The 25847-nt window shown below is 39.3% G+C and overlaps 1 protein-coding gene across 5 annotated transcripts in view; it reads left to right on the top strand.

Moving 5' to 3' along the window:
• Positions 893-25847, top strand: part of LOC109710810 — a 45609-nt gene continuing 20654 nt past the window's right edge. For 3 of the 5 annotated variants that reach the window (XR_002216444.1, XM_020233580.1, XM_020233583.1), the window contains exons 1-11: positions 893-1332; positions 1422-1522; positions 1632-1718; positions 1800-1962; positions 2081-2623; positions 3011-3153; positions 3246-3440; positions 3524-3614; positions 3703-3874; positions 23778-23888; positions 23964-24060. Coding sequence is in view for 4 of the 5 variants with exons in the window: in XM_020233580.1 (XP_020089169.1) it covers positions 1102-1332; positions 1422-1522; positions 1632-1718; positions 1800-1962; positions 2081-2623; positions 3011-3153; positions 3246-3440; positions 3524-3614; positions 3703-3874; positions 23778-23888; positions 23964-24060 (1934 nt within the window). In the remaining variant the exon portion in view is untranslated. Of the gene's footprint in view, positions 1333-1421; positions 1523-1631; positions 1719-1799; positions 1963-2053; positions 2624-3010; positions 3154-3245; positions 3441-3523; positions 3615-3702; positions 3875-23777; positions 23889-23963; positions 24061-25847 lie in introns of all 5 variants that reach the window. The other 2 variants (XM_020233582.1, XM_020233581.1) reach the window with 2 other exon arrangements.

Here is a 25847-nt window from a genome sequence, read left to right as displayed (position 1 = left end):
GTACCCTTTAATTTTAATTTTATCACTGATTTAAGAAAAAAAATAATGAAATTGATAAGAAAAAGAGAAAAAAGAAACCACAGGGGGGCAAATTGATACATTTTAAATCACAGGGGGGCAAAGTTAGAAACTACGAAACCACGGGGCGGGGGGGGGGTGTTTTCTCTTAATTTTGAGAACTTAATTAGGCATGGCTTCTCAATTTGGTCGCTGCCCGGCTTCTTGGCCCTGTATATATAGGGCATGACTTTGAATTAGAGTCTAATTGGAACTCTAATCTAATTGGATTTCTAAACACAAGTCTAATCTAATTCAATTTGAACTAGATTCCGACTCATAACCCATATATGTCAAATTAAATCTATATTATATATAATCCTAATTAGAATAGGATTTAACTCCAATTTAGATAACTTAAAATCTAAACCAAATATAACATTCACCAAAATTTATTTATAGAAATATTTTAATTTTAATTGTTTATAATAGTTGTTATAATAAGGTAAAACTTCAAAAAACCTCCCTGTGGTTTCGTAGTTTCTCACTTTGCCCCCCTGTGGTTTAAAGTGTATCAATTTGCCCCCCCATGGTTTCGTTTTTATCTTTCGGTAGCTTTTTCATTAATATTTCATTAAATTATATACAAAAAACTTCAGATACCCATCTAGATTTATCAAATATTCACTTTAGTACCCTTTAATTTTAACTTTATCTTAAGAAAAGAATAATGAAATTGATAAAAAAAAGAAAAAAGAAATCACATGGGCACAAATTGATATATTTTAAATTATAGGGTGGCAAAGTGAGAACCTACAAAACCACATGGGTTTTTTTGGAAGTTTTCCCTTATAATAATGATTTTTTTTGCATCTGAAAAATCGGAGCGGTGCTCCAACTGGAAATGGGCGTTTCTCTCGTGTCCGAAAGTGGCCAGAGCGGGGAAGGAGGGAAGGTAAAGTTTCAAGTTTGTCGTAATCAGCAAATCTCCTGAAGGCGCCACTTGGGAAAGGAGCGCAGCGAGCATATGTAACATGTAACCTTCCTCTCAAGTCCGAGCTCACCACCCAGCGCCAATCCTCTCCTCCTCCACGTACTGATCTCATGGCCATCACCCCCCGGAAGCCTCCCATCAACAAGATCAGCAAGACCGGCAAGGAGGAGGAGGAGGAGGAGGAGCAGCAGCAGCAGCAGCACCGGCAAGACGCCTCCGCGAAGCCTAGAAAGCGCACCGCATCTGCCGGCGTCCGGGTTAAAAGCGGTCGCATCTACGACCCAGTGCACGGCAAGACCTGCCATCAGGTATATCTCCACTTCCGAGCGAGCAAAACCCATGTACCTCCTCTCTCTCTCTTTTTTTATTATTTTTTTTTTCCTTTTTAATTAATTATTTGGTTTGTTGATTATTTTTGCCGCATCGTCAGTGCCGGCAGAAGACGAGGGACTTCGCTGCCTCCTGTAAGCAGATCAACAAGGGGAACAAGGCCTGCACCATAAATTTCTGCCACAAATGCCTCCGAAACAGGTTACTTCTTATTCTCCGCCTCATTTTTTCCGATTGACGATGTGCTTCTACTTTGGCCTTTTGGGTTTACACTAGTGGATGGTGATGGTATGGAAATCCGTATTGTTAGGTATGGGGAGAACGCGGAAGAGATGGCGGTGTTGGATAACTGGAGTTGCCCCAAATGCCGTGGCATATGCAACTGCAGCTTTTGCATGTAAGTCGTCGCCAGCCTGCCAACTACCGGGGACTCCTTCGTTGTTCTCGTGCCTTATGTTGATGGGTGTTCTTCTTGTAGGAAGAAGAGAGGCCACAAGCCAACCGGCATACTCGTCCACGCTGCAAAGGCTACTGGGTGCTCCTCGGTTCTTGAGCTTTTGGATAACAAAGGCCTTCAAATCCTAGATGCTGTAAACTCGGTGAGCAATGCGAGTCCAAATAATTCTCCGGCTTTGAGTAAGGTGTGATTCAGTTAGTCTTTCTTACCTGTCTCACTTTCTCTGTTTTCTTTTGTTCGCACTCCCTCCTCCAAATGATCTGTTTCCTAATAAGTCTCCCACTCTTGGTTGCTCCTGGAAGGGGTTGGTCGGTAGGAATAATGAGAATTATGATGTCGAGAGGAAGGAGAAGAAAACGATGCCAGGCACGGGTGAAGAAAGAGGTTGTGTATTTAACAAGGAAAAGAAAACGAAGCTTGTGAAAAAGCTAAAGATGGAAAGTAGGCGCAAGCGTTCTATTATTGATTGCGAAAAATGCCATGTGAAAGAAGAGGAGGTAAATATGCTAGAAATAGATCTTAATGAAGTGCCAGTGGGTCCCAGTAAGAAGAAGAGGAGGTTGGCAGGCAAGAGTCAACTACAAGTTGCCAGGGATTGTGCAAATGTGAAAGTTCCCATGGCACAAAAAGACTTCGATAGCACTTGGGATAAGTGTGACATTCTTGGGGTGACAAATAATCTCGTCAACGATATTATTAATGCTGAAACTAAAACTTCGCCAATGAAAGAAGCCATTGTGCTACCTCAGGGCAATCCCTTAGCAGAGGTTGCAGGTGTTGAGTTGCCACTTGAAGATGTTGGACCGGCACTGCAGTTCATGGAATTTTGTACAACATTTTCAAAGGTAAATGTTCATTGCTAATTTTCTCTGAGGACAAGGTTACATAAATCAGCCACTTGTGTATAACACGAAAAATGATTTGTCTACTGCAAGTCTATATTGATACGATTGTTAGTCTCCTTGAGTTAATCTGGCTGGGTCATGAAGTTTCTTCTGCTTGAATGACCTTAGAGTTTAGCAAATATTTTCTACTGATAATTATGAGCGTAGAAGTTTCAGTCCTCTCTGGATAAAGCTAGTTGTTTACTCTCAACATATATCTTTGTTCCATTCATGGAACTCAAAATTTTTGTTCGCTCACAGAATAATCTTTCTATCTGCATTGCCACTTCTCCTTGGAAAATTCAGTTTGTTGCTTCTGTTTTTGATCAAGTATGCATATTTTTTTAGGTTCTTAATATAAGGAAAGGTTTGCCTGAATCTATCCTTCAAGAAATAACGAGAGGATTTGCTCAGCGGCAGTGTGTGTTTCCAGCGGTTGTGCAGTTCCATACTAATTTATTATCTATTATTTTGAAGGACAGGGGGAAAAAGTATGACACTATACCATATTACAATTTTCTAGAAATGCTCTGCTACTTAGTTCAGCTATAATCACCGTCAGAGTTATTTGTTATGTTGTTAGGCCTCTCTCAAGCTCTGCAAGAAGTGGTGATGCATGGCTCAAAACACTTGGCAAATGTATCAGTGAGTCACAATGTTGCTTGAGCAAACTTTCTCTGGAATTCTTAAATAATGGGTTGGTCGGATATGATAACTTGGATGTGTCCGGAAAACTTAATGTTCTAAATTTCCTATGTGATGAGACCCTTAATACTGAGTGAGTGGTATCATTGTTTCTCTTGTAATTTGCTTTGTCATCCTATTAAATTGTATGGTATACCACAGTTCATTTTTTTCCAGGAAACTAAGAAGCTGGATAGATAAAGAAAATGCAAAATTTGTAGAAGAAAGGAAGGTGGCCAAGGGAAAAGTTCTTGCTGCCAAAAGAAAGGTTCCTACCTCATGTTAGTAGTTTGTGTAGTTCACTTGCTTCTTATTGAGCTGGTTAATCAAAGAGTCTTTAATCAACTTTTCTGTAGGTAAAGGATCTTAAGGAAAAGGTAAAGAATGATGTTGCCAGTTTGATGCTTTCTCAGCGAGAAGGAAAGGAAATTACCATTTCTGAGCACGAGGATCTTATTTTAAAAATAAAGGAAGAGGCAGAGAAGGCACGTGCTGAGATGTTAAACACAATGGCACTTTTTCCCAAGAGTACGCCTTTAGATAGCTTGTGGTTTGTTCTTCCTGATTGTTTACTTGCTGTTTTCTTGCTAAACATTTCTATGCAAAGTCAATGCATGCTAGCTTATAATTGATCGTACTAATTTGTTGATTGCTGATTATATCTGTTCAATGGGCTGACATATACGACATGAATCAAGTCATAGAAGTATGATTACGTATTTCTCTTTCCATATCTTTGAAACAGAAGGAAACCGACTGTGCAAAAAAAAATATTCCATATGGAATGTAAATCTGTCAAGGAAGAGGCTTAGCATCTGGAAGTTGCTGACTCCTATACCTCTGTGCAGTATTGCTGTGATGTTATTTGATGAGATATTACACAACGCACTTTGTATTTTACCTTATTTTCTGTAGCAAGTGAGAACAAGCAAAATACACAATGAAACAACATGAGAAGATTGAGAGCGATGTGATTCGTGTTGATGCGCGGACAAAAATGTGTGTCGATGTCCTCATATATGTAGAGTCGAAGAGAATTGCTGTCAAGCCTCGGGTCCACAACGGCAGCCTTCCTGCCACGCGCACAGACTCGCCGAATGGGCGGAGTTTCCCTAGTCCGCATGAAGCGTACACAAAACTTGTACATTGCATTCCATATAGGAACAATACATACATGAATTGCATACGGTGGGCATCACAAGAGCAACTAAGTAAAGCTAACTATTTACAAATTTGAACCATTCAACTTTTACATACTATAAGCATGAATATATTAGATGATTCTTTTCCCATATACATACACTAATCGATTACATTTGTTCCCACTTCCAAAATGTACTAACTATACATTGCTTCCCAAAAGTACAACTACTTGGTTTTACTCGCATGATTCTTCTAGCGAATGGTGACCTTGCTACCTATGGAGCAATGCCCTTGCCTCGGTCCTGCATGATTGCGCCACTCCGGTCATGGTTGGATTTGTAAAATAGGGGGTGAGAACTATAAGAAAGTTTCCAATGGGTTCGGCCGCCAACTTTGGCTACTTTCCCACTTGGTCTAACAAGTAATTAGTAGTAAATGGATAATAAAGTAGTGAATACTTGCAGGTATCTATGAACAAGAATAATAAGAACTAGTACTGTGACTTTAAGAAATTACGAAGTAAAGGACCCAATATGTTCAACTTGTCTCTCTGTTTCTTGACCTAATCATAATGGTCAACCATAAGGTTGAGCCCTACTCGTGTCCTCTAAGCCTCATTGGGAGTCGCTACAGCGCCCTGACACCCACCTCGGTTTGTCTGTTGGGAAGTCGCTACCGCGCTCTGCCACCCTTTTAATCGCGACACCTCTGGAGGACACAACTTGTGGAGTTGTGACCTCCACAAGTTTTGACAGACTTGGTGAGCATGATTATGTTATCTTATATGAGAGAACCCACCACTATCCTATGGTGAAAGTACTTGGGATCTACCAATCCCTAGCGTGCTTACCTCGAAAGAAATACGACTATGATAATATATCGCATACTAACATACACATTACTTCAATATGCATTGGCACTGTTTTCTAGCTACACTCGACGTTCATATTCATGTATGATCACCATATCCATATATGACAACTTCATTGATATCTAGTGTCCCATAATGAATTCTCTGTCAATGCGAAACTAGTTTCTACTAGTCACATACAAGCTCAAAGGTTTCCAAGTGAGTTAGATGGCATTCTCTACTTATGCATGTGACAATAACCTCCCAAAATAAGGAAGAGTAATCGCAAGAACCCATGCATGTCAAGTAAGAATGAAGAATTAGTAATACATGAGCCTAAATGGAGAAAGTAGACAGAGAGAGAAATCCAATCACTTCGGAAGGCATCACCCACGTCGCTAATTGCTAGAAAAACCAAGTAATTGAATGGTGGTCGACGATTCGCCTAACTTCCAGGCCAATTTGACATAAAACCTTCAAAATTGGCCCAAGTCTTGCAATTGGGTTTCACAACCTTGTTGTGAAGTAGATTTTTGCTGTCTCCCGCATCAATGTACCTTTCAATTAAAGTTTCTAGGGATTTATTCAATTTGAAACCCCCTAGGTACAAAATCTCCAATTTTGACTTACGTTTTTATTATTCGCAGCAAAACCTCATGAAGAGGGTAAATCCCCCAAAACACTAGCATAGATTCACTTAGGGTTTTTCAAAATTCCATTTTCCTATGGTTATTTCCGAACCCTAACTCAAAATAAAATGAACTCATCTTAGCTCACTTGCTAGAATGGAACCCTCTTGGTAAGTATGCTAGAATGGAACCATCTTGGTCAGTATGCGAGTTGGATAGTAAATTCCAATCCATATGCGATAATTTTCGGATGTGGAGTCACGTCAGATAGGATGATATCCAATCCATTCATCCCTAGTAGTTACATCGGAAGCACTTAACATAGTAGTTTTTTTCATCTGTGCATTCTTTCTGTGCTCACATCACAACAATGCTTCCATATTTGCAAATATATATGCATGTGTGAGTTACACACGTTTTGGGTTTCTAAGACAAAAGGTAACAGCATACTATTCCAGCTATTAGGGTTGAAATGGAAGTGTGTGTTTGAATTGAATAAAAGAACCACATGCTTATAAGAAGACTCTGCATAAGGTGCTGCTTTTGAGTTGTAAGGAGAGCACTTGAAAGATGGGTGAGATACTCATTGCGCAGAAGGAATGGAAAGCAATTGTTAATGTCAACCTACCATTATAACTTATCTATGTACCAAAAATGGGTGCTATTCCTAAGTGTGAAATTGAACCATTAAGGATAAAATTGAAATGCAAATCATTGAGTGCGACCTACAACATCGAAAAGGCCTGCAGGTAAAACAAAAAATTGAACCATTAAGGATAAAATTGAAATGCAAATCATTGAGTGCGACCTACAACATTGAAAAGGCCCGCAGGTAAAACAAATTATACATTTTCTTCTTTGAGAGATATGGGAGCTTAATTTTACTAGCTTCTGTAGAACACATCCAACCATATAGAGGAACTTTAGTTATGCTTATATTTTTTTCTTTTTCTTTAAAGGCAGGTTTTGTGCAATTTAATGCCCCACTGGATGGTGGGTTATTTGCAATTAATACATCTATGGTGTTTGTTGGCAATGAAAAACAAAAATCTGGTAGTACATTTTTCACTTGTTTGTTTGTTTGTTTGTTTGTTTGTTTTTTCGCTTAGGGTAAGTTTATTGTGAGCAACCAACAATAACATAAATAAATAAGCCCATCAGTCGATGCATTCAATTGCATAAAAAATTTGAGTTAAACAAAAAAGAACAAAAGTGTAACCAACTGTGGCCTTATTGATTTCAGAGCTTTTATGACTACATCTTAGGACTCTTGGAATTCACTCTAGTATAGTCTAGGCTTTCATATGCAAATTTGTATTATATATGTTGGTTTCCTTGGAGATTATTTTACCTCCTTGGGCAACTGTTGCATTATCATTGTACAAAAATTGCTGGCCAAGTTAAAATGATTTATGGGGATAGGTATGAGTCTCAGGTCAATCTTATTATTTCAAGGAAAAAAGAATAAATCGTGGGATATTATTTTTCTTTATCCTGTTGTTGCATGTAATTGGCGGTTTCACTTATGAGACAAAGTTATATTATGGGTTTGTTCGGATGTTGGAACATGTTTTTTGGTGATAAATTGTATTAGATGTAAGTTTCCATTCATTTGATAAGATAGAAAGTTGACATTTGGCTATTTTGGCATCCTAATAGTTTCGCTTTTCTAGGACAGTAGATTTAATTAACAAGGTCATTTAAATAGATAAACTATGGGGTTCACTGTCCTTACTAGTTGACATCTTTTCAAGCTTGTCGTCAACCAATAATCAATTTGAGTAAACAATAATATTAGTGCCGGGGAAGATATTCATGCATTAAAGTGGGCTCCAAGGCTCTAACATGGTAAATATTATATTTATGTGATTCAGTAAACCTGTTTGCAGGGCATTCTTGGATACTTTGGGCTTCTTTACAACCTTTATTCTTTCGCTACTTCAATTGATGACATAATGCTTTATAAGCATTATGTCTAAATTCAAAATAGGAAGTACATATTTGGCAATATAATCTCGTGAACTAGTCATATTCCCATAAATTACAACTTGTATTCACATATTATTTAGATGGGCTTGGTAATGAATATTATGGCCAAGAAATATCTCATTAGTTAGGTTCTAAAAAGAGGAATGTGGATTTCAGGAATGTTCTAAAAGGCGGTATGCGGTACCCATGCGGTTACCCACAGCATGGCGCGTATGCGGTATGCAACAGGCACATATGCGGTCTAACTATTACAATATTAAAAAGTATTTATAGGTATAAAAATATATAAACAAATGCTTCCTAACGAAGCTAAATAACTAAAGTAAGAATTTAGAATTCACAAATTGAAATAATTAATTTCAAGTAATGGACCTTATATGCACACCTGTGTCTCTAAAGTCTAAACTAATAATTAGCAATTTATTCTTAATTATTAAATAAAAAATAAGTTGGATTGCGATGCAAAATCATAAAAAATGTTTTGCAAAAATTAATGTTCTAAAAAGCAGCATGCTAAACCTTTATGAATAGTAATGATATTAATAAACTGTCATTCACATCATCCACTTAAAAGAATAAAAAAAAAGCTAGAATAACAACATCTAATAGCTACAAAATTATCACCAATATTTATGAGTATAATTACAAGGTATATTATGAATAATACCTACTAAAATAGGAAGAGAGTTAGATTATGTATAAAGATAATTGCAATTATGTGCATTATTATTAACTAAACTTGTATGAAAATAGTCATATGTATATGTATAATCATTAATCAAATAATCCTATTCACCATTGCATTTCAATCCCACATAAAAAAAGGAAACTGCCGTATATGTGACATATAGGCTGCATATGCGGTCCGACTACGTGCTGCACCGTATATTACATATCTGTTGCGGTTCTGAGCAACATATGCGACTGCATAGGCCGTTTTTTGGAATAATGGCTGTCAGGTGACTGACCCATCGCATATGCATACGGCATATTGCATATGCGTTTCACATGAGTTTGAATAAAATATAGCGATTACTATAGAATGTGAGAAATCTAATGTAAGCAATGTTTTAAATAGTGGTCGTGGTCGCCGCATGGTGGATTTACATAGTCATCACCACGCTTTTAGATAGTGGGAATTCATGGTGTTTTGGAACAAAGTAGGCTAATATTGCGGGCTTTGCTTGCCACGGGGGCCGCCATAAAGCGGTAAAAAAGCGGTTGCCATGTGCCAATGCTTTGAACATTCTTTTTTAAATGAGTTTAAGATCCGATAACATAAGTGTTGGCATTCGGTTAAACCAAATCGGGTGCGCCCATGTTCGGGCTCGATCCGATGATTATTATGTTGTCTAATTGGACTAGAATTAATCTCGCTTTTAAAGTGGAAAGCTAATTAGAGATATATTCTAACCATATTAGGATAAAAATTATAAACGGATTCGGCCTAATCTCTTACTTATATATTAGGGTTTTGGGATCCCTTATATATATACAGGTTGTTCTCTCATAAAAACAACGAGAAAAATACAGAAAAATACTCATAAATTCATGAGTAATTCGTGAGCCGTCTTGTGTGAGAAAGAAGCCACATCCTCTATTAACCTATTGTTCTAGAGGGTCTTGAATGGTGGATTAGAGATTGTGCTTGTTCGTAGTTTGATCTACCATGGGTTTGGAGCGTTTGAAGACCTTCGTGGACGATCTGAGGACATGTGAATCAACCTCTACGACCTGGCTCATCGCGTTCTAGCGCGAGTCGCTTCCGCAAAAGGTACGAATGAATACTTCCGCTGCGTTTTACATTGGTATCAGAGCCTTATTAGGTTGATTTCGTGCCGTAGATTAATTCTTTAACGAGATTGTATGCGTAGAATTAAATCTATCATCGTTTGGATTTTCTTTTTGCATGCTTGTGGGTGTTAATGGCGGATTTTTCTGGGATAGATATTATTGCATGATTTTTACACATCTTACAACACTTATGTTGTAGATTAAATCTACAAAGTTTGATTTAATTTAGTTTTGTATTTTATGAAAAAAACGAAATCTTAAATCGAAACTTTGTGGGTGACTTGTTTGATGTGTAATGTATATCCCATTGTGAAACTTGCATGATTTGGTAGAGCTTTTCACAAGTTTTCCATTAATATATTTCTTGCAAGATTTAATACTTTATTTTTTAAGTTATATCGTTTTTTGAAATTTATTCATCTTTTTTAAAAAAAAAAGAAATAGGTGTTTCTCCTGTGGGGAGGAACCCCACGTGGCCTGGAGCTGCGTGGGTGCGTATGCATGCAGGCCCACTTAGGTTGTTTATATATATATATATATATATATATATATATATATATATATATATATATATAGAGTCCGGCTACTATACTATTATGAGTATGATCGCCCTCGTACTCATAAGTTGTTTTCGACGATAGAGCTTCCGAATCGACGATCCATACCGTTAAATATTATCTAGATCATTTAAAGCTTTTAGAAATCAAATTTCATAATTTTTCGACATCATTTACCTTACGATCAAAAGCTTACAAAATTGACAATTTTTAACGGCCGGTATGAGATACTTGCTAGTTTAAAAGAATTGATATAGGTTGAATTTTTTATAGAAAATTCTATGCACTACCTAGATAAAGATCAATAACTCCGATCTTAAATTGAAGGATCCAATTATCCATTTTTAGGACGTCGTTCGACTTTCACTGTTCATTTTATGCCCGTTTGATGGCCTTTATTATGATTTCGAAAAATTATGAAATTTATTTTTTAAAAGTTTCAGATACTCTAGATCATATTTAACGGAGTGGATCGTCGAAAAGGAAGCCCCATCATTGAAAACAACTTATGAGTACGAAGGGCCCAATACTCATAAGAGTATAGTAGCCCTACTATATATATATATATATATATATATATATATATATATAATATATATATAGTCGGCTATCTATGCTATCGCAGCATGGAGGCTCCATGCTACCAGTTGTTTTCGATGATAGCGGCTTCTCCAAATTCGGACGATCGGCTCCGTTAGAATGATCTCGTACAAGAACTATCTCGAAAATATGTGAAAACTAATTCAAATTTTTTTCGAAAGTCAATTTGAACTAGTGATCAAAAAGAGCTCAAAATTGACAATTTTTAGGCCGATGTGGTATGTTTTGTGAGTTTTAAAAAAATGAGATCTAAACAATCCAATGCGATAAGAATTTTATAGAAAATTTCCTTCACGTATTTAGAATAAGATCAGCTATATTGATCTTTGAATTTAAAAATATTTTATATTCAATTTTTTTATAAATGAGATTTTATTGTTCAGCCAGTTCAATCTTATAGAACTACTTGCTTGAATAGGTAAATGATATAAAAAATTATGCATTTCAGCTTCTAAAATACTTGTTAATCAGTGTAAGATCAAGTCCTAAAAGGAGCCGATCGTCGATTTGGAAGCCGTATCATCGAAAACAACTTTGTAGTATGGAGCCCTCCGTGCTACCGATAGCATAGTAGCCTAGTTCTATATATATATATATATATATATATATATATATATGCCGGTCTGCAGGTTGCACGGGCCTGCAGCCCACACGGGCCTGCAAGCTGCACAGGTCCGCAGGTTGCATGGGCTGCAGAAAGGCTGCACTTTGGGCTATTTTTTTGCACTGTATTTTTTTTTAAAGGGTAAATACATAATTTTTTATTTAAATTCCTTTCAAGTATATAATGATGTTTAATATGCCTAGATGATATATGTTGCATCCATTTATTAAAATGCTTTAATGTGCTTTTGTGACATATGAGCATGCATTTAAAATATTATAATATATTTTTTATGCCCTTATGATATATGGATGAAATTTTATGGTATAATATATATTTTTGTGCATGCCAATTCAAGTGGGAGTTTTTATTTTGGTAGAGTAAATTATATATTTTACTCCCAAATATTTTGTGCATCTTAATTAAATAATTAAAAATTTGACATAGAGTGTGTGATGTGATTATGAGCATAGCGAAATTATTTACGCAATTGTGATCTAATTTTTAGTTTATTTAACTGGAGATGCGACAAAATTGAATATATGTATCATGTGCTAATTTTTAAAATATCTTTTTCTGCACATTGTGTGAACTTAGTGAGATTAAATTGCCTCCAAACAAGTTGCGGATTTGATCAAAGGTGAGAAATTGGACGGTGACAATTATGATATTTGGCACCGTAAAATTCAATATGTTTTCGCTGAGTAATAAGATCTAGAAAACTTGAGTAATAAAATGGACCAACCCGCAGAGGGCAACTGTGCCCAGGCTCGCCGAGATATGGAAGCCTATACTAATTGGCGTAAAAAGGATCGTATTGCTCGCATCACGTTGTTGAGCGGTATGCAGAATGTTCTCTTGTGCGAATATGAGCAGTACCTGACTGCGCATGACTTGTGGGAGGCTCTCGAAACTAAATTTGGTGCGACTTCGGCTACAAGGTTGCACAATCTGACTATGCGATTTGATAGTTATAAAAAGCGTGCCGATCAAACCATGAAACAGCACGTGACAATAATGTCAAACATAATTCGCGAGTTAAAGTCGGTTGGCGGCACCTTGACTGATGAGCAGCAGATCCAAACTATGATTCACTCACTTCCCAATTCGTGGGAACATATGCGAGTAAATTTGACACATAATGAAAGTGTTAAAACTTTGGAGGACGTAGCACGACATCTGGAGTTGGAGGAGCGCCTTGAGGCTGTTAAAACTCCAACTGCCAATGTTGTTCAGTCAAACTTTCGCAGAACATTCGGGTTCAAGCGAAAGAGGACTACTGGTCCTCAAAGCCATAGCGGATCTGCACCTAAGAATGCGAAGAATACCCAAAAAAAAAGAGAAGCAAACGAGCTGGCAAGAAAGGCAAGTCAAAGATGATCTGTTTCAATTGTAACCAATTGGGACACTTCGTTCGTGATTGCACTGAGCCGAAGAAAGTACCCCTTTATCCTGATTCTCGCTTTCTCGTTTTTCTAGCATGTTTGTTGCTGAATCTCTTCCTGTGTGGATTGTAGACTGAGGAGCAACAGACCACGTAGCGAGGGATCGGATGGGATTCGTCGAGTATCGTCGTATGCCTACTGGGAGCAGAAGAGTACATATGGGGAACGATTCGAGTGTCGATGTATTAGGCGTTGGCACATATAAGTTGATCATGCGAGGTGGTCGCACTTTGTACCTTCATGATATACTTTATGCTCTAGGAATTCGATGGAACTTGTTTTCTATTCTTGCTATACTTTAGTTAGGCTTTTTTTTTAGTTTTGAGAATGATATATTTGAGACTCATCTTGAAACAATTTATTATGGAAGAGGTTTTATTTCATATGCTTTTATAATTTTGGACATTGATTATAATAATAAGAATACTGGTTCGTTTTTTTTGTTATCTTTTGTTGAGAATGATCACAACGTTTCTATTAAATGGCACGCTTATCTTGGTCATATTGGGCATGATAGAATGACTAGATTAGTTAGAGACGGGCTGTTGAGCTCGCTCACTAAAGTCGACCTGCTCACTTGTGAACATTATTTAGCGGGAAAAACGACTCGAAAACCATTTGATAAAGCTTCTAGGGAAGAATTTTCTTTACAATTGATCCAATAAGTGTGAGGGCAAGACATGGTGCTTTTTTTACTTTATCACATTTATAAATGACAATACGCGCTTTGGTCATGTCTATCTGATCTCCCATAGGTCTGAAGCATTGGATTGTTTTAGACGTTACATTAATGAGGTTGAGAATCATGCATAACGACTCCAGTTTTAGCCATAAGTTCGCAACGTTTTTGTCCTTAATGACGTGTTGTAAGATCTCATTCGAAATGTGTAGTTGAATCTGTGTAAGGACCTTCCAGTTCATCCTCTCCTTTTTCGCCATACTGAGGGACACAACCATCTTTTCCATCCTGAGCAACACATATTTTAGGCCCATCTGAGCCAGGATTGCGCGCATCTTCACTTGCCATAACGTAAACCGTGTACTGTGGTTAAGTAAAGGGAGGTCATATTTCATGGATGCCATTGATGAAGAGAACCCTAATCGATGAACCTAGGGCTCTGATACCAGTTTGTTACGACAAATGCACAAACGAAAATGAAAATAGCGAACACGAAAATAGACAAATCACAAGTAGAAAATAGAAGAACACAGATTTACGTGGAAAACCCTTTGCAGGAAGAAAAACCACGGGCGAGGGAGGAAAGAACTTCACTATCCAAAAAAGGAATACAAAGTTCAAACTACAATGCATCATTTGTCGCCTTTAGGGCAAAACGATAAAGGAAAACTCTTAATGGGTTTCGGATCTGATCCGTAGAACTTCACTCTAAATGAGCTCGGGCTGATAGCTACCCACCACATACATTCATTTTTTCTTCACATTTTATTTTCCAAAATGAGTCGCACCGCGAAACTGTGGATGAGTCGGAGTCCCAAAACTGAAGTCGATTACCAACTTCGAGGCATATCTAACAACTATCTACTTTCTATCCCTTGAATGCGTAGGGTTTACTATTTGGTAGTGCTAGAGAGAGAAAGAGAGAGGGAGAGAGGGAGAGTAGAATGCTATTCAGTAGCATGCTATTGATAATAGATGAATAGTGTTGCCTATATACTTTTTATCTTTTGGATGCATTAGGGTTTATTATTTGGTGGTCAGGTGGTGGTACTATTATGGATGTCACGCCCCGGATTACCGCGTTTCCCCAGGCACGCCAACAGACCTGCTGTATACAAAAGAATTCCCTCTGTATACGAAGCAATAGCTGTAACAGTACCTGTAATCATACAAAACTATAACTACGAGTATAGAGCTGCTAACAGAACTGTAAACATAAATAAATAAACATCAGGTTCACTATACATAGTCTCCAAAATACAGACATCACTTGCTCTAGCGAGTACCAGCATAAGTATGTACATGAACCTAAACCCAAAACTGCCTATAGATGGTACTCTAAAACTGCAACCAGGGAATGGATCTAGCTTGCCACTCCTTTTCCACGATCAGTATCAGCGACAGCGACAGTAGCAGCCGCAGAAGAAGGCTCTGCAAAAAGGGGCCAACAACTAGGTGTGAGAATTACTGCAAAAAGTAGTTCTTAGTGGGTACCGCTACCGATCTCAACGGGTCACCCACTAAGTCTGCAGAATGGTATGCAAGAGATAGTAAGGAAAACTGGAAACCCTACAGCTATATGCCCCTATACTATCACTAATCATCTCTAGCTATCTGTAGATATATATCCCCTGCAACAACGACTATACTGTCAAGGGACTGCCAACAGGCCCGTCCTGCCTGCGTCCGAGCTATACCGCATACCACCATTGAGGTGGCCGGTCCTAAAGCACCGTCCAAACAGGACTGCTGCGACAACAATGCAAAAGCACAAAGCCCGACTCCGGAGTGGCACTTGTGGGCGCTACCCAACCGAGTATGCAAGCGTGTTTCTGTTGAGCTTAATCAGGCTCTCACAGGTTATAATTAAAGCAAATGGGTCTAACAACCAAAGCTCACGTGCCCTTGACACAATCTGATGCAAATACAAAAATCTGGGTCCACCGTCAACCGCGATGGCACCCGACAATCCGAAACAGTCTACACACTACTGTAAAATAAACTCGGCAATCCAGCACGAGCGTAAACCCATCCTACACTAATTTGGGTATCTACCGCATACAAACTGCGGCAATACAAACAAACTACAGCTCCTAAAGCTAAATCTGGTAGTTTTCAGAAACTGACAGTGTAGGATCTACAGTTTTCTCCTAAGTCAATTCCAAGTCCAACATGTAAAATTATACTACTACTACTTAACTCCAAATTCAGATTTTAAGCCTAATCCATGAATTCGAGTACTAGCAAAAATTAAACAGATGATACATGTAGACGATATAAAAACTTAGGAGATGTTCCGGCGATTTCGGTAAACTTCAACCCACCTCGAAAAACTAATCCAACTACGGCGAGAAGTCAAGAGAAGGGAAAACACGCGCTCGCCCTGCCTCCAACGGCGCAACCGCGACGTCCACGGTCTCGAACGGCTCCCCGGCGCAACGTCGACGTCGTTCCGAGCTTAAGCCGTGGCCTCCACCAAGCACACAATCAAAACTAGAGAGAGAGAGGAAAAGGATAATTATCCAAGCTCAGCTGACCAAGTTGAGTTGATAAACATAAATAGGGAGTAGGTGGCGTACATATCCACCAACCAAAAAGACCATTCTACCCCTCACCAACTCAACATCCCAGTTGGAGTACCGGTACCAGCCTGATGCCGTACCGGTACTCCGCATCAATTATCGCAACTCGAGAGGAGCAGTTCGAAAAATACACTGGGGTACCGGTACTCCCCTGCATGGTACCCGTACTCGATACTGAAACATGCACTTTGCAGATTTTAATATCAAGCTCTGCTCTCGCGTCGCACTGAGTCCGTTTTGAGTCCATTTCGCTCCAAAACGACTCCGACTTGTCCCGACACTCTCCAGATGTGTCGCCAAGCCTCAGATGCTGAGATCCACAAGCAACCCAAAAACCAGGAATACTACAATGGACCCAAGTGCTAAAAAGTTGTTAGTAAATACTATTCATCTACCATCAATAGTATCATAGCTTAACTCTCTCTCTCTCTCTTTCTCTTTCTTTATATATAAAGAGAGAGAGAGTTGAACTGGAATGCTATCAGTAGCCAACGGACTCTGTTGCTACCGATTTGTTTCGATGATGCAGCTTCCAAATCGACACTGTTGAACATGATCTATACCACTTGAAATATCTAGAAACTGAGTTTTAAATCTTTCTGACATCATTGGCCTAATGATCAGAGGGTATCAAACTTTGTAATTTTAATGGTCAATATCAGACATTTTTTCATTTAACGGTGTAAAGATATTCAAATTAATTGAAGTTTGGTTAGAAAGTTCTTTAAATTATTTAAAACAAGATCTATACTCTTGATCTTGATTACAAAACTCCTATCATCACTTTTTAAAGAATATTCATTTTCAGCAGTTCATTTTTGTGTTCACTTGATGGACAAGAGAACAATATCATGAAAATTTGGTTTAGATGCTTCAAATGGTATAGATCATGTTCAACGGTGCCGATAATTGATTTGGAGGCTCCATCATCGAAAACAGATAGGTGGTAAGAGAGCTCGTTTGCTACTAATAACATTCCAGCTCAACTATATATATATATATATATATGTAGTCCGGCGACTATACTCTTATGAGTATAGGTCCATTTGTACTCATAAGTTTTTGGCCTTTAGATCTACCTTTTTGACCATTTTCATCCGTTAGATCATACTATTCAATCAATCACCCATTCAACCCTAGGAGACCACTATCATCCTAACCGGAGACTATTATCATCTTAACAGCACATCTCTTCATCCAATTTCCGAAAACTTATGAGTACAAAGGGCTTTATATTCATAAGAGTATAGTAGCTCTAGCCTATATATATGTATATATATGGAATCTAGCTACAATCCTATTAATAAAATAGTTGCTTATACCATCAAGTCATTTTGGATGATCAGGAATTTGAATCAATGATTAGCATTGTTGAAGTATTTGAAGTACCTATGAACCGAATTTAATTAATTTTTAAAATCATGTTCCTAGTGATCAAATAGCTATAAAATCCTCAATTTTTGATGACCTATATGTGCTGTTTGCTTATTTATTGATATAGAGCAATCTAAATCAGTTGAATATGAGAGGAACTTTCTTTCACTATCTAAATCATGTTCAACAACCCCCATCATCAATTGAGAAATTTGAACCTCTATTTTTACAAGTTTCTCTTGATTGTTCATTTTGTGACCTTTCAATCACTAGGTAAATTGTTCAAAAATCACCAAATTTGACTTCCAGATAGATGAAGTTCAATGGTGCCGATCATTGATTCAGATTCTTGATCATCGAAAACAAGTTGATAGGACCATTCTAGCTGGATACTATATATATATATACTCGAAGTCTTTGAGTATAATAGATTACGTATGTACTCATCGTGCAATATTAAGCTATGAGCAGAATGATGCATATATAGGTGTATGCAACACTTGTCATGCCTCGGGCCCTAGCGGAAGCCTACCTGGGTACGTCACAGACTCGCCGTGTGCACAAGGACACCCCACCCCAGCACACACAAGGCGTCTACAATCACAACATCCACCAAGAAGATAAATAAATCCTACACATAATGATCAGCGCAAGTGAACATTAACAAAACTAGTTTAAACATAAACCATACAACTAAAACATATACAAGGAATCCAAATCCTCAATGACTAATACATCCAACTACATATCTCATCGTGTTTTAAATAGCGGCCGATGTCACGGGTCAATCGTTGGGGCTCGACCGTGACGCTCTTGGGGGCCACATTTGTTAGTCATTGAGTTGACGAAGCTATGGTGTAAGGAAGTGAATTCTCGAAATCCGAGAGTTGGACTTCGTTTAGAATTGACTTGTTGTCGACTTGGTATGCTTCGGAGAGTCCGAATGCGATGAAAATGCGAAAAGTGCATTGAGGGAGGACCTTAGAGAGTTGGAGTTTGCAATTCTGCGTTTCTGCATGTTTTCCACTCTCGGGGTCCGGACCCTAGCTGTAGGGTCCGGACCCCGTAGCTGCGAAAGGCTTGTGAAGTTGCAATCTGCAACTTTGCAGAATTTACCAACTCTCGGGGTCCGGCCCCTGGCTTGAGGGCCCGGACCCCGTACCACGAAAATGCCCAGAATGGGCTGGGTGAAGTTCGGTGAAGTTTGGGAGCATACGGGCATTTCGGTGCGCGCTGGGCGCGAAAACGGAACCTGAAAGGCTATGTTATGCTGTGATTAAATCCGGCATTAGCGTAGATAAAAAGATGATGTAATTACGCTCGAAAACCTGTTTTGGGGGTCTCGGTTCGATTAGAAGTGAATCGGAGACCCACGGAGCGAAAACGGACCAAAACGGAGCAAAATCGGCGAAAACTGAAATTTGCAGTTTTTCAGGACCCTCGGGGTTGGGACCCTCAGGGTCCGGAGGTCCGGACCTTAATCCGGACCCTGAGAACGAAAAACGCCCAGTGAGCGCTGTGCAAGAGAAATAAAGTTCAGGGGCTTTTATGCAATTTGGCCATATGAGGGGTTAAGAGAGGGCTTTCTCTCTCTTTTTTCTCATTTCTCCCTCAACCCTCTCAACCCTAGCATCTCTCTCTCTCTCTAGAAGCTTTCTCTACCTCTCTCTTGAAGTGAAGAAGGAGAATGAGGGAAAGAAGGAGAATAAGGCAAAGAGGAGGAGGATCGTCTCCATCTTCTTCTTCCTCGTGCTTGGAGCATCTTGGAGAGGTAAGCTTCCAAGCTCCCTTATGGTAAATCCCTAGAGTTAGTGTTGTAGGCTCTAGAAATGGATTTGGTGGAACCCATTGATGCTAGATAGATGTTTAGTGCATGAATCGAGGATCGATTTGGGGTATTCTTGCAATGTTGATCATCTAGGGCTCAAAATGGGATTTTGCTATCTGGTAGGGTTTGATCTCGATTAACCCTCTGTAAACCTAATTGCTAGGTCTGTGAATGCGTTGGCGAAGTCGGTTAGACGATTCGTCGAGCCGGTGCGAAAATATTGAAGAAATGGATGTTCGGAGCTTCGTTATCGCCTGGAGGGCCGAGGCGCTATCCATAAATCGCGAGATTGGGTCCCGAGCACCGTAACGATAAAGCGAAGACCTTTAATACCCGGAATCGCAAAGCGATGCGCGGTTGAAGCGCAACAGCAAGATCGGGCCAAGTCGGGTGCCGAGTGCCGCGGGAGGCCGATTGCAAGTGTCGACGAGCAATCGGACAGCAAGCTAAGGTGGGTTGTGCTTACCAAAGTGACTAGGTCGCCTGTATGTCTAAGCGAGTTAAGAATCCATGTTGACGCATATAAGTGCTAGATGACGCATGTGAATGATGCATATAGTTAATGCATGTTAATGGTATAATACTATAATGTAAAATGCAAGTAGATGCATATGATATGATGTAGAAGTGCATATGGAATGCATGATAAGCATGTTATGTAAATGCCAGATAAATGTATGGATGCATAGTTAGCATTGTGAGAATAGGCATGTGAATGGGTCGATAACCCTAGAGTGAATGTAGAACTCGACATTGGACAACTAGAGAGTCGAATAGATCGAGTGACATCTAACCTAGTGTTAAAGAACATAGGTTGTGATTGAACCTAGAGTAAATAGATCTAGGCGAGTGGCATCCAACCTAGTGTCGTAAACATAGGTTGAACAGAAATGACAATGAACCTAGTGTTAATAAACATAGGTCGGATATGAATGGTATAGAACCTAGAGTATTGAAACCTAGGTTATGACATGTAGTAAACCTTGAGTGGCATTGAACCTTGATTGTTGGGCATAGTGGTAGCAACCACTAGGATGTTCTAGGTCGATAGCATAGGGTTGGTTATGGACCCTCGACCTGTGGAAGTGGATTCCGGAATCCCAGGACTTGTGCTATGCTAACCTTGGTATCAAGGCTAGGGCGTGTGCGACGATTTCGCCGCCGAGGTTGATACCAAGGGAGGATTGGGAGGTGAGTGCACAGAGATCACCGCCCGGGGCTTGAACCATTGTCGTGGCGTGTGCGACGATTTCGCCGCCGGATGGTTAAGCCAGTTTGTGGATTTTACCGCCGGATTGACTTGAGCCATTGTTGGGTGAGGTGCGATGCGTTCGCCGCCAGGTGGCTAAGTCAAGGGACTTGAACCAGTGTTCGACGTGTGCGACGATTTCGCCGCCAGCTGGTTAAGTCACAGAGGGCGGCCAGTACGCGGAGTGAGGCCGGCTCGTTTGTATGGGGCGAAACTATGGTAATCAAGGGCATGGAGCGCCATGGCAATGCGAGGTCATGGGGACAGTCGAGGAGCACTGTGTGGGCTTGTTGGCTTCCTTGCGAGGAGCGTTGAGGGCACGTGTGCCGTACGGGTCGCATGCGAAGCACGGATGTGCGGAGCATGGGCGTGCGGTTTGTCGCGCTGGTCGCTGGCGTTGGAAGACAGACGAGCTTGTGGCGCACACTTGGGTGGCTTCTCTGACGTGTGTTAGTGAACCGAGCGAGCAGGCCGCGCGTAGGCGGTATGGCCGTGGATGCTGTCAGGCGCATGAGGCACAATGGTGGAGAATATGACCTTGCTTGGTGGCCAGTCTCAGTATTGGGGTTGCTCGTTGGGAACTCGTGGAGTCCGACGAGGGGTTCGATTGCAGGCGATTGGTTGAGCTATCAGTCTGGCGGAGGAGCAAGCTTGGCAAATGCTTGGATTGATATTCCGCTGTTAAGTTTGGGAGACTTGTCCGTGTTAGGACTTGGGGTAGGCTTGCCCATCTTCGAGCAGGAAGGCGGACGCCGCACGGGCTTTTGCGTTCAAAAAATTTAAGTCCGTGACAGGCCGCTATGCCCGCTATAGCGGCTGCTATAGTGGATTTTATGTGCTATCGCTACGCCATAATCTCTAAAGGGGTTTTAGAGGATCGGGTTCATAGCGGCCGCTTTAGCTGCATAGGGCCTGCTAAAGCGGCTGCTATAAAGCAGTCGGAAAGCGGACGATATGAGCCCAAAACTTAAAAAAGTGCAAACGGGTTAAAATATCTAATCGAGTCGGGTTATCAAGTGGATGACCATAATACCTCTAGTGAAGGAGAAGAAGAATGTCTTTCTGATGAATAAGATTTTAATTATTTACTTAAGATTATCCTTTTTGACATCCATTTACAAATTTTTTAGATTGTTTATGGATTATAGATTTTCGAGTTTTATGCCTCTTTTGGTTTGCTAAATCATAATATTTTAAAGTTAATCTTAATTGATAATCACATTAAATATTTATAGGCTTGCTATACTAAAAAAAAGGAATGATTAGTCATCTTTTCTTCAAAATTGTCTTTTCTTCAAAATTATGTACTTTTTATAAGGAATATAAATATATTAAGTTTGTTTTTATGAAACCCGCTATGGGCTATGGCGCCCGCTATCCGCTTTTCACTATGAGACCTCCAAACGCTATGTACCCGTTATCCGCTATTTGCAACCTTGATCTCATCGGCACGAGAGCTCCAAAATACATATAATCACCTCATACATCAACCCACCAAAAGTACATCTCAAATACACCTCAAGGTAACTATCTAAATATATACATATACACACCTCACATACACACGATCCCGGCCTTCTCCTGTGCTAGAAGGCTCTGAAAAGAAAAAAAATATCAACCAATGGTGGTGAGAACTATAAAATATAGTTTCCAGTGGATACCGCCATCGAGAGGGATGTACTATACTAGGTCAACTGAGGCATAGATAATATCAACTACTGAAATGTAAAGAGTAGGAATGAAATAGCTGAAATGAAAAGTAGATCTATTACTGTCATGCCTCTACAAAGTGAAGTATTAACATGAATGTCCAACTATCATAAATGCATAATCTATGTGTGATGTTCAATGTCAAGTTTTACTAACTTTTACCCAATGTCTTTGAGGACTTACATAAAGTAAAGTCCTAATCTGCACCGTGCCTCATGGTCCCATGGTAGTCAATATCTCCTCCCTAGAAATGAGCCTTTCCTGCGACGTCCCAATCAACACTCAGTCCCACACAGGCGAGCATAGTGTTGTGATGGCTATAATTCTGGAGTGCCTAATCTATAGGGAGCTACCCTTTCAAGCATTGCAAATGTGCATAATTGGCCCTTGCAAGCGTGGTCTCATGCATCATGTCTAAAGATAGAATTCCGGCGAGCATAGTGTCGTGATGGCTATAATTCCGGAGTGCCTAATCTATAGGGAGCTACCCTTTCAAACATTGCACATGTGCATAATTGGCCCTTGCAAGCGTGGTCTCATGCATCATGTCTAAAGATAGAATCTCAATACTCGACCCTTCTGTTGTATACATTGTCCAATTTATCATTTTCATTGTCTCAACCTGTTTTCAAGGAGAATTGCCACAAGTAACATAAGCACATATACAATTCCTGCATAGTGTCGAGGGTCATAGGCTCATAGCTTATTTGAATAGAGTAGGATGAATACTGTCAACTAAATTTTCATTATTCTCATTACGTCATTTTGGCGGACAAAATGTTTAAGATTATTATTATCTTTTTTTTGATGACGTGTCGATAAAGAAAAAGAGGACTCTTTTTAATAATTTATGCGTGCTTGAGTTTAGCATTTTATATAGTATTTCACTGGGTTAATGTCATCAAAGTATGTTGCAACATTCCTGTTTCTTGTTATTAAAGTGGACCCCTTTTGGCTAATCATTAGCTTCTGGATCAATTCTTTCCCAATATATATATCTTTCTTCTTATCAGTTCAACTTTTGGTGGTTTTTCTTTTTTTTCCCCTTATTTGAGCAAACCTAGTGTTATCATATCTACTTCCTCTAATGCTAGTTTTGGTCTTTCTATACATTAAAACACCATCGACATCAATGAAATTCCATTTCTTACTGGTGCGTCAAATGATCTTTCATCGACGAGACCATCTCTGCCGGTTTGTGTGATCTGGATGCTACACCTGAGTTGTAGTATCATGGTCCTCATTTGTCTAATAATCTTCGCATAAACTTTGACACTCTCATTTTAAACTCTTGTTGTGTTACATTAGCCATGAGAGCATTCAGTTGATCATTGGTATTGATAATATCTTTATTATTATTATTATTATTATTATTTTTTCCCTTGTTTACAACTGCAGAGAAACAAAGACGAGACGCTGTAAGAACTGAGCCTATTTTTTTGGAAGGAAACGGGCGTACATATTGGAATTTGGAAGGCCACTACAGTAACTTGAAAATTATGCTTCAAGGTTCTTTACTAAAATATTTGATCTCCTGGAATTCATTTACAAATAGTGAATTTGAACATTATATTCTCTCTGCAGATATTGAGAACTGGGACCTGGTTATAAATGAAGACAAGTGGTTTGCCTTTGACGAAGAGGAAGAAAAAACGATTGAAAAGCATATTTCCTCTTCAAGGTGACTAGTAGTCTTCTCAATATGCACATGCATCTTGACGGTTATTCTTTTGTCTTCAAGCTTGAACCGTATGCTGAATCCATCTCTTATAGGATTATTCTGGTGGTAATCAAGTGCATTTCATATTTGTTTGTGCATTATTTTTCACGTTGTAGTTGTTACCTGAATTAATTCATAATCTGTAAACCTCTAGTTAATGGTATAATTTAGGCGCTATAAAATTTATTTTATGTGTTTGTACAACTTGAAACTAGGAATGTGTTAGGAGCTGTCCACGGAACTGATGTCCTAGAAATTATTGTAATGTGACCATTTGTCCTTTTCTGCAGCCCTAGAAACAAATATACGAGTATCTGTTGTGTGATTAATCTTCTGGGTAATATTCTAGAAGCTGGACAAGAAACCAGAAGAATCTTGTGAAAAACAAATAAGTTACCGGCATTTTCTCTATCTCCTGATGCTTCATCTGAAGGTTCCATAAACTTAATTTTCCCTTATCCCTTATTTACTAGGAACGAGAGAGTAGTACATCCTATTCTTGGAGTGGTATTATATACTGCACCCATATATAAATAGATCTAAAATGTCACACCCTGGGTTGTAGTGGAAGCTTTCCGGGTACGCTAACAGACTGGTCATGTGCACAAGGACATCCCCGCACATACGAAGCGTAACTTAACCAACATGATAATATCATATACATGTGGACATATATAAGAAAATATATGAGTTGATGTACCAGAGCCAAAATATAACTATACTATTACTAGTTATGTCCATACGACTAATCAACCCAAAACAACATTTACATCCGTTTTCGATATACAACTAGCAAGTTCCATGTCCACAAGGGTCACTCCACTAGACTCGTCCAGGACTAGAGGTGCTATCTAGCTCGCAATTTTCTTACCACGATCACTAGCCGATGACAATGGCTCTAAAAGAAAATGCCACTCTCCGGGTCATAGCGGAAGCTTCCAGGTACGCTAACGAACCCGCCGTATGCACGAGGGCGCACCCTGCACATATGAAGCATATACAACCAATCTGTCCAAATCATGTAACAGGAGTATATATACAAAAGAACATGTATCAGTCTAAGTGTAAATACACAAATATGTAAGTCTTTAGCACACCCAAAAATAAATACAACTCTGCTAGCCTTCTCTGGCCCACTATGTACAGTCAGCTATACAACATATACATCATGTGGTCCTTCTCTAGTACTTGCCATGGTAGGAGACGCTATCTAACTTGCGATCCCCTTACCTTGATCGGTCATCGGCTCTGAGGGTTCTAAAATAAAACAATAATGGGACTGTGTGAGAACTATTAAAAAATAATTTTTAGTAGGTACAGTCGACGATAGCGATGACCTACATCGCTATCTCTATCAGAGGCATCGATAGTGAAAATTGAATTGAATAAATAATACTATACTGAGCTGGAAATAAACAACTGCTATCATGCCTCTACAAGTAAATATTGGAAACTATAATTATGTCTCATATGCATCAACGAAAATAATTGATAAAACCAACGCCACACCACCCAATCATGCCAATTGACTCATATGTCCGGTCAAGCCTGCGTCGTCTCACGTCCAGCCCCCACCTATAGTGGTCCGCTACCATGCAGGTAACTGTCACAATTGTTTCAGAAGGCTAGCCTTCGAAAAGCCTACTCACGGGGCGTGACCCTAACTGAGGATCAAATACCACAACACTGTCAAGTTTAATTTGGCTTTTGCAGGCTATAGTCATATGCGATTATCAACAAGATCATAA

This window comes from Ananas comosus, linkage group 5 (genome assembly GCF_001540865.1).
Source record: "Ananas comosus cultivar F153 linkage group 5, ASM154086v1, whole genome shotgun sequence".
Lineage (NCBI taxonomy): Eukaryota > Viridiplantae > Streptophyta > Magnoliopsida > Poales > Bromeliaceae > Ananas > Ananas comosus.
This window is presented reverse-complemented; position numbering and strand designations above follow the sequence as displayed.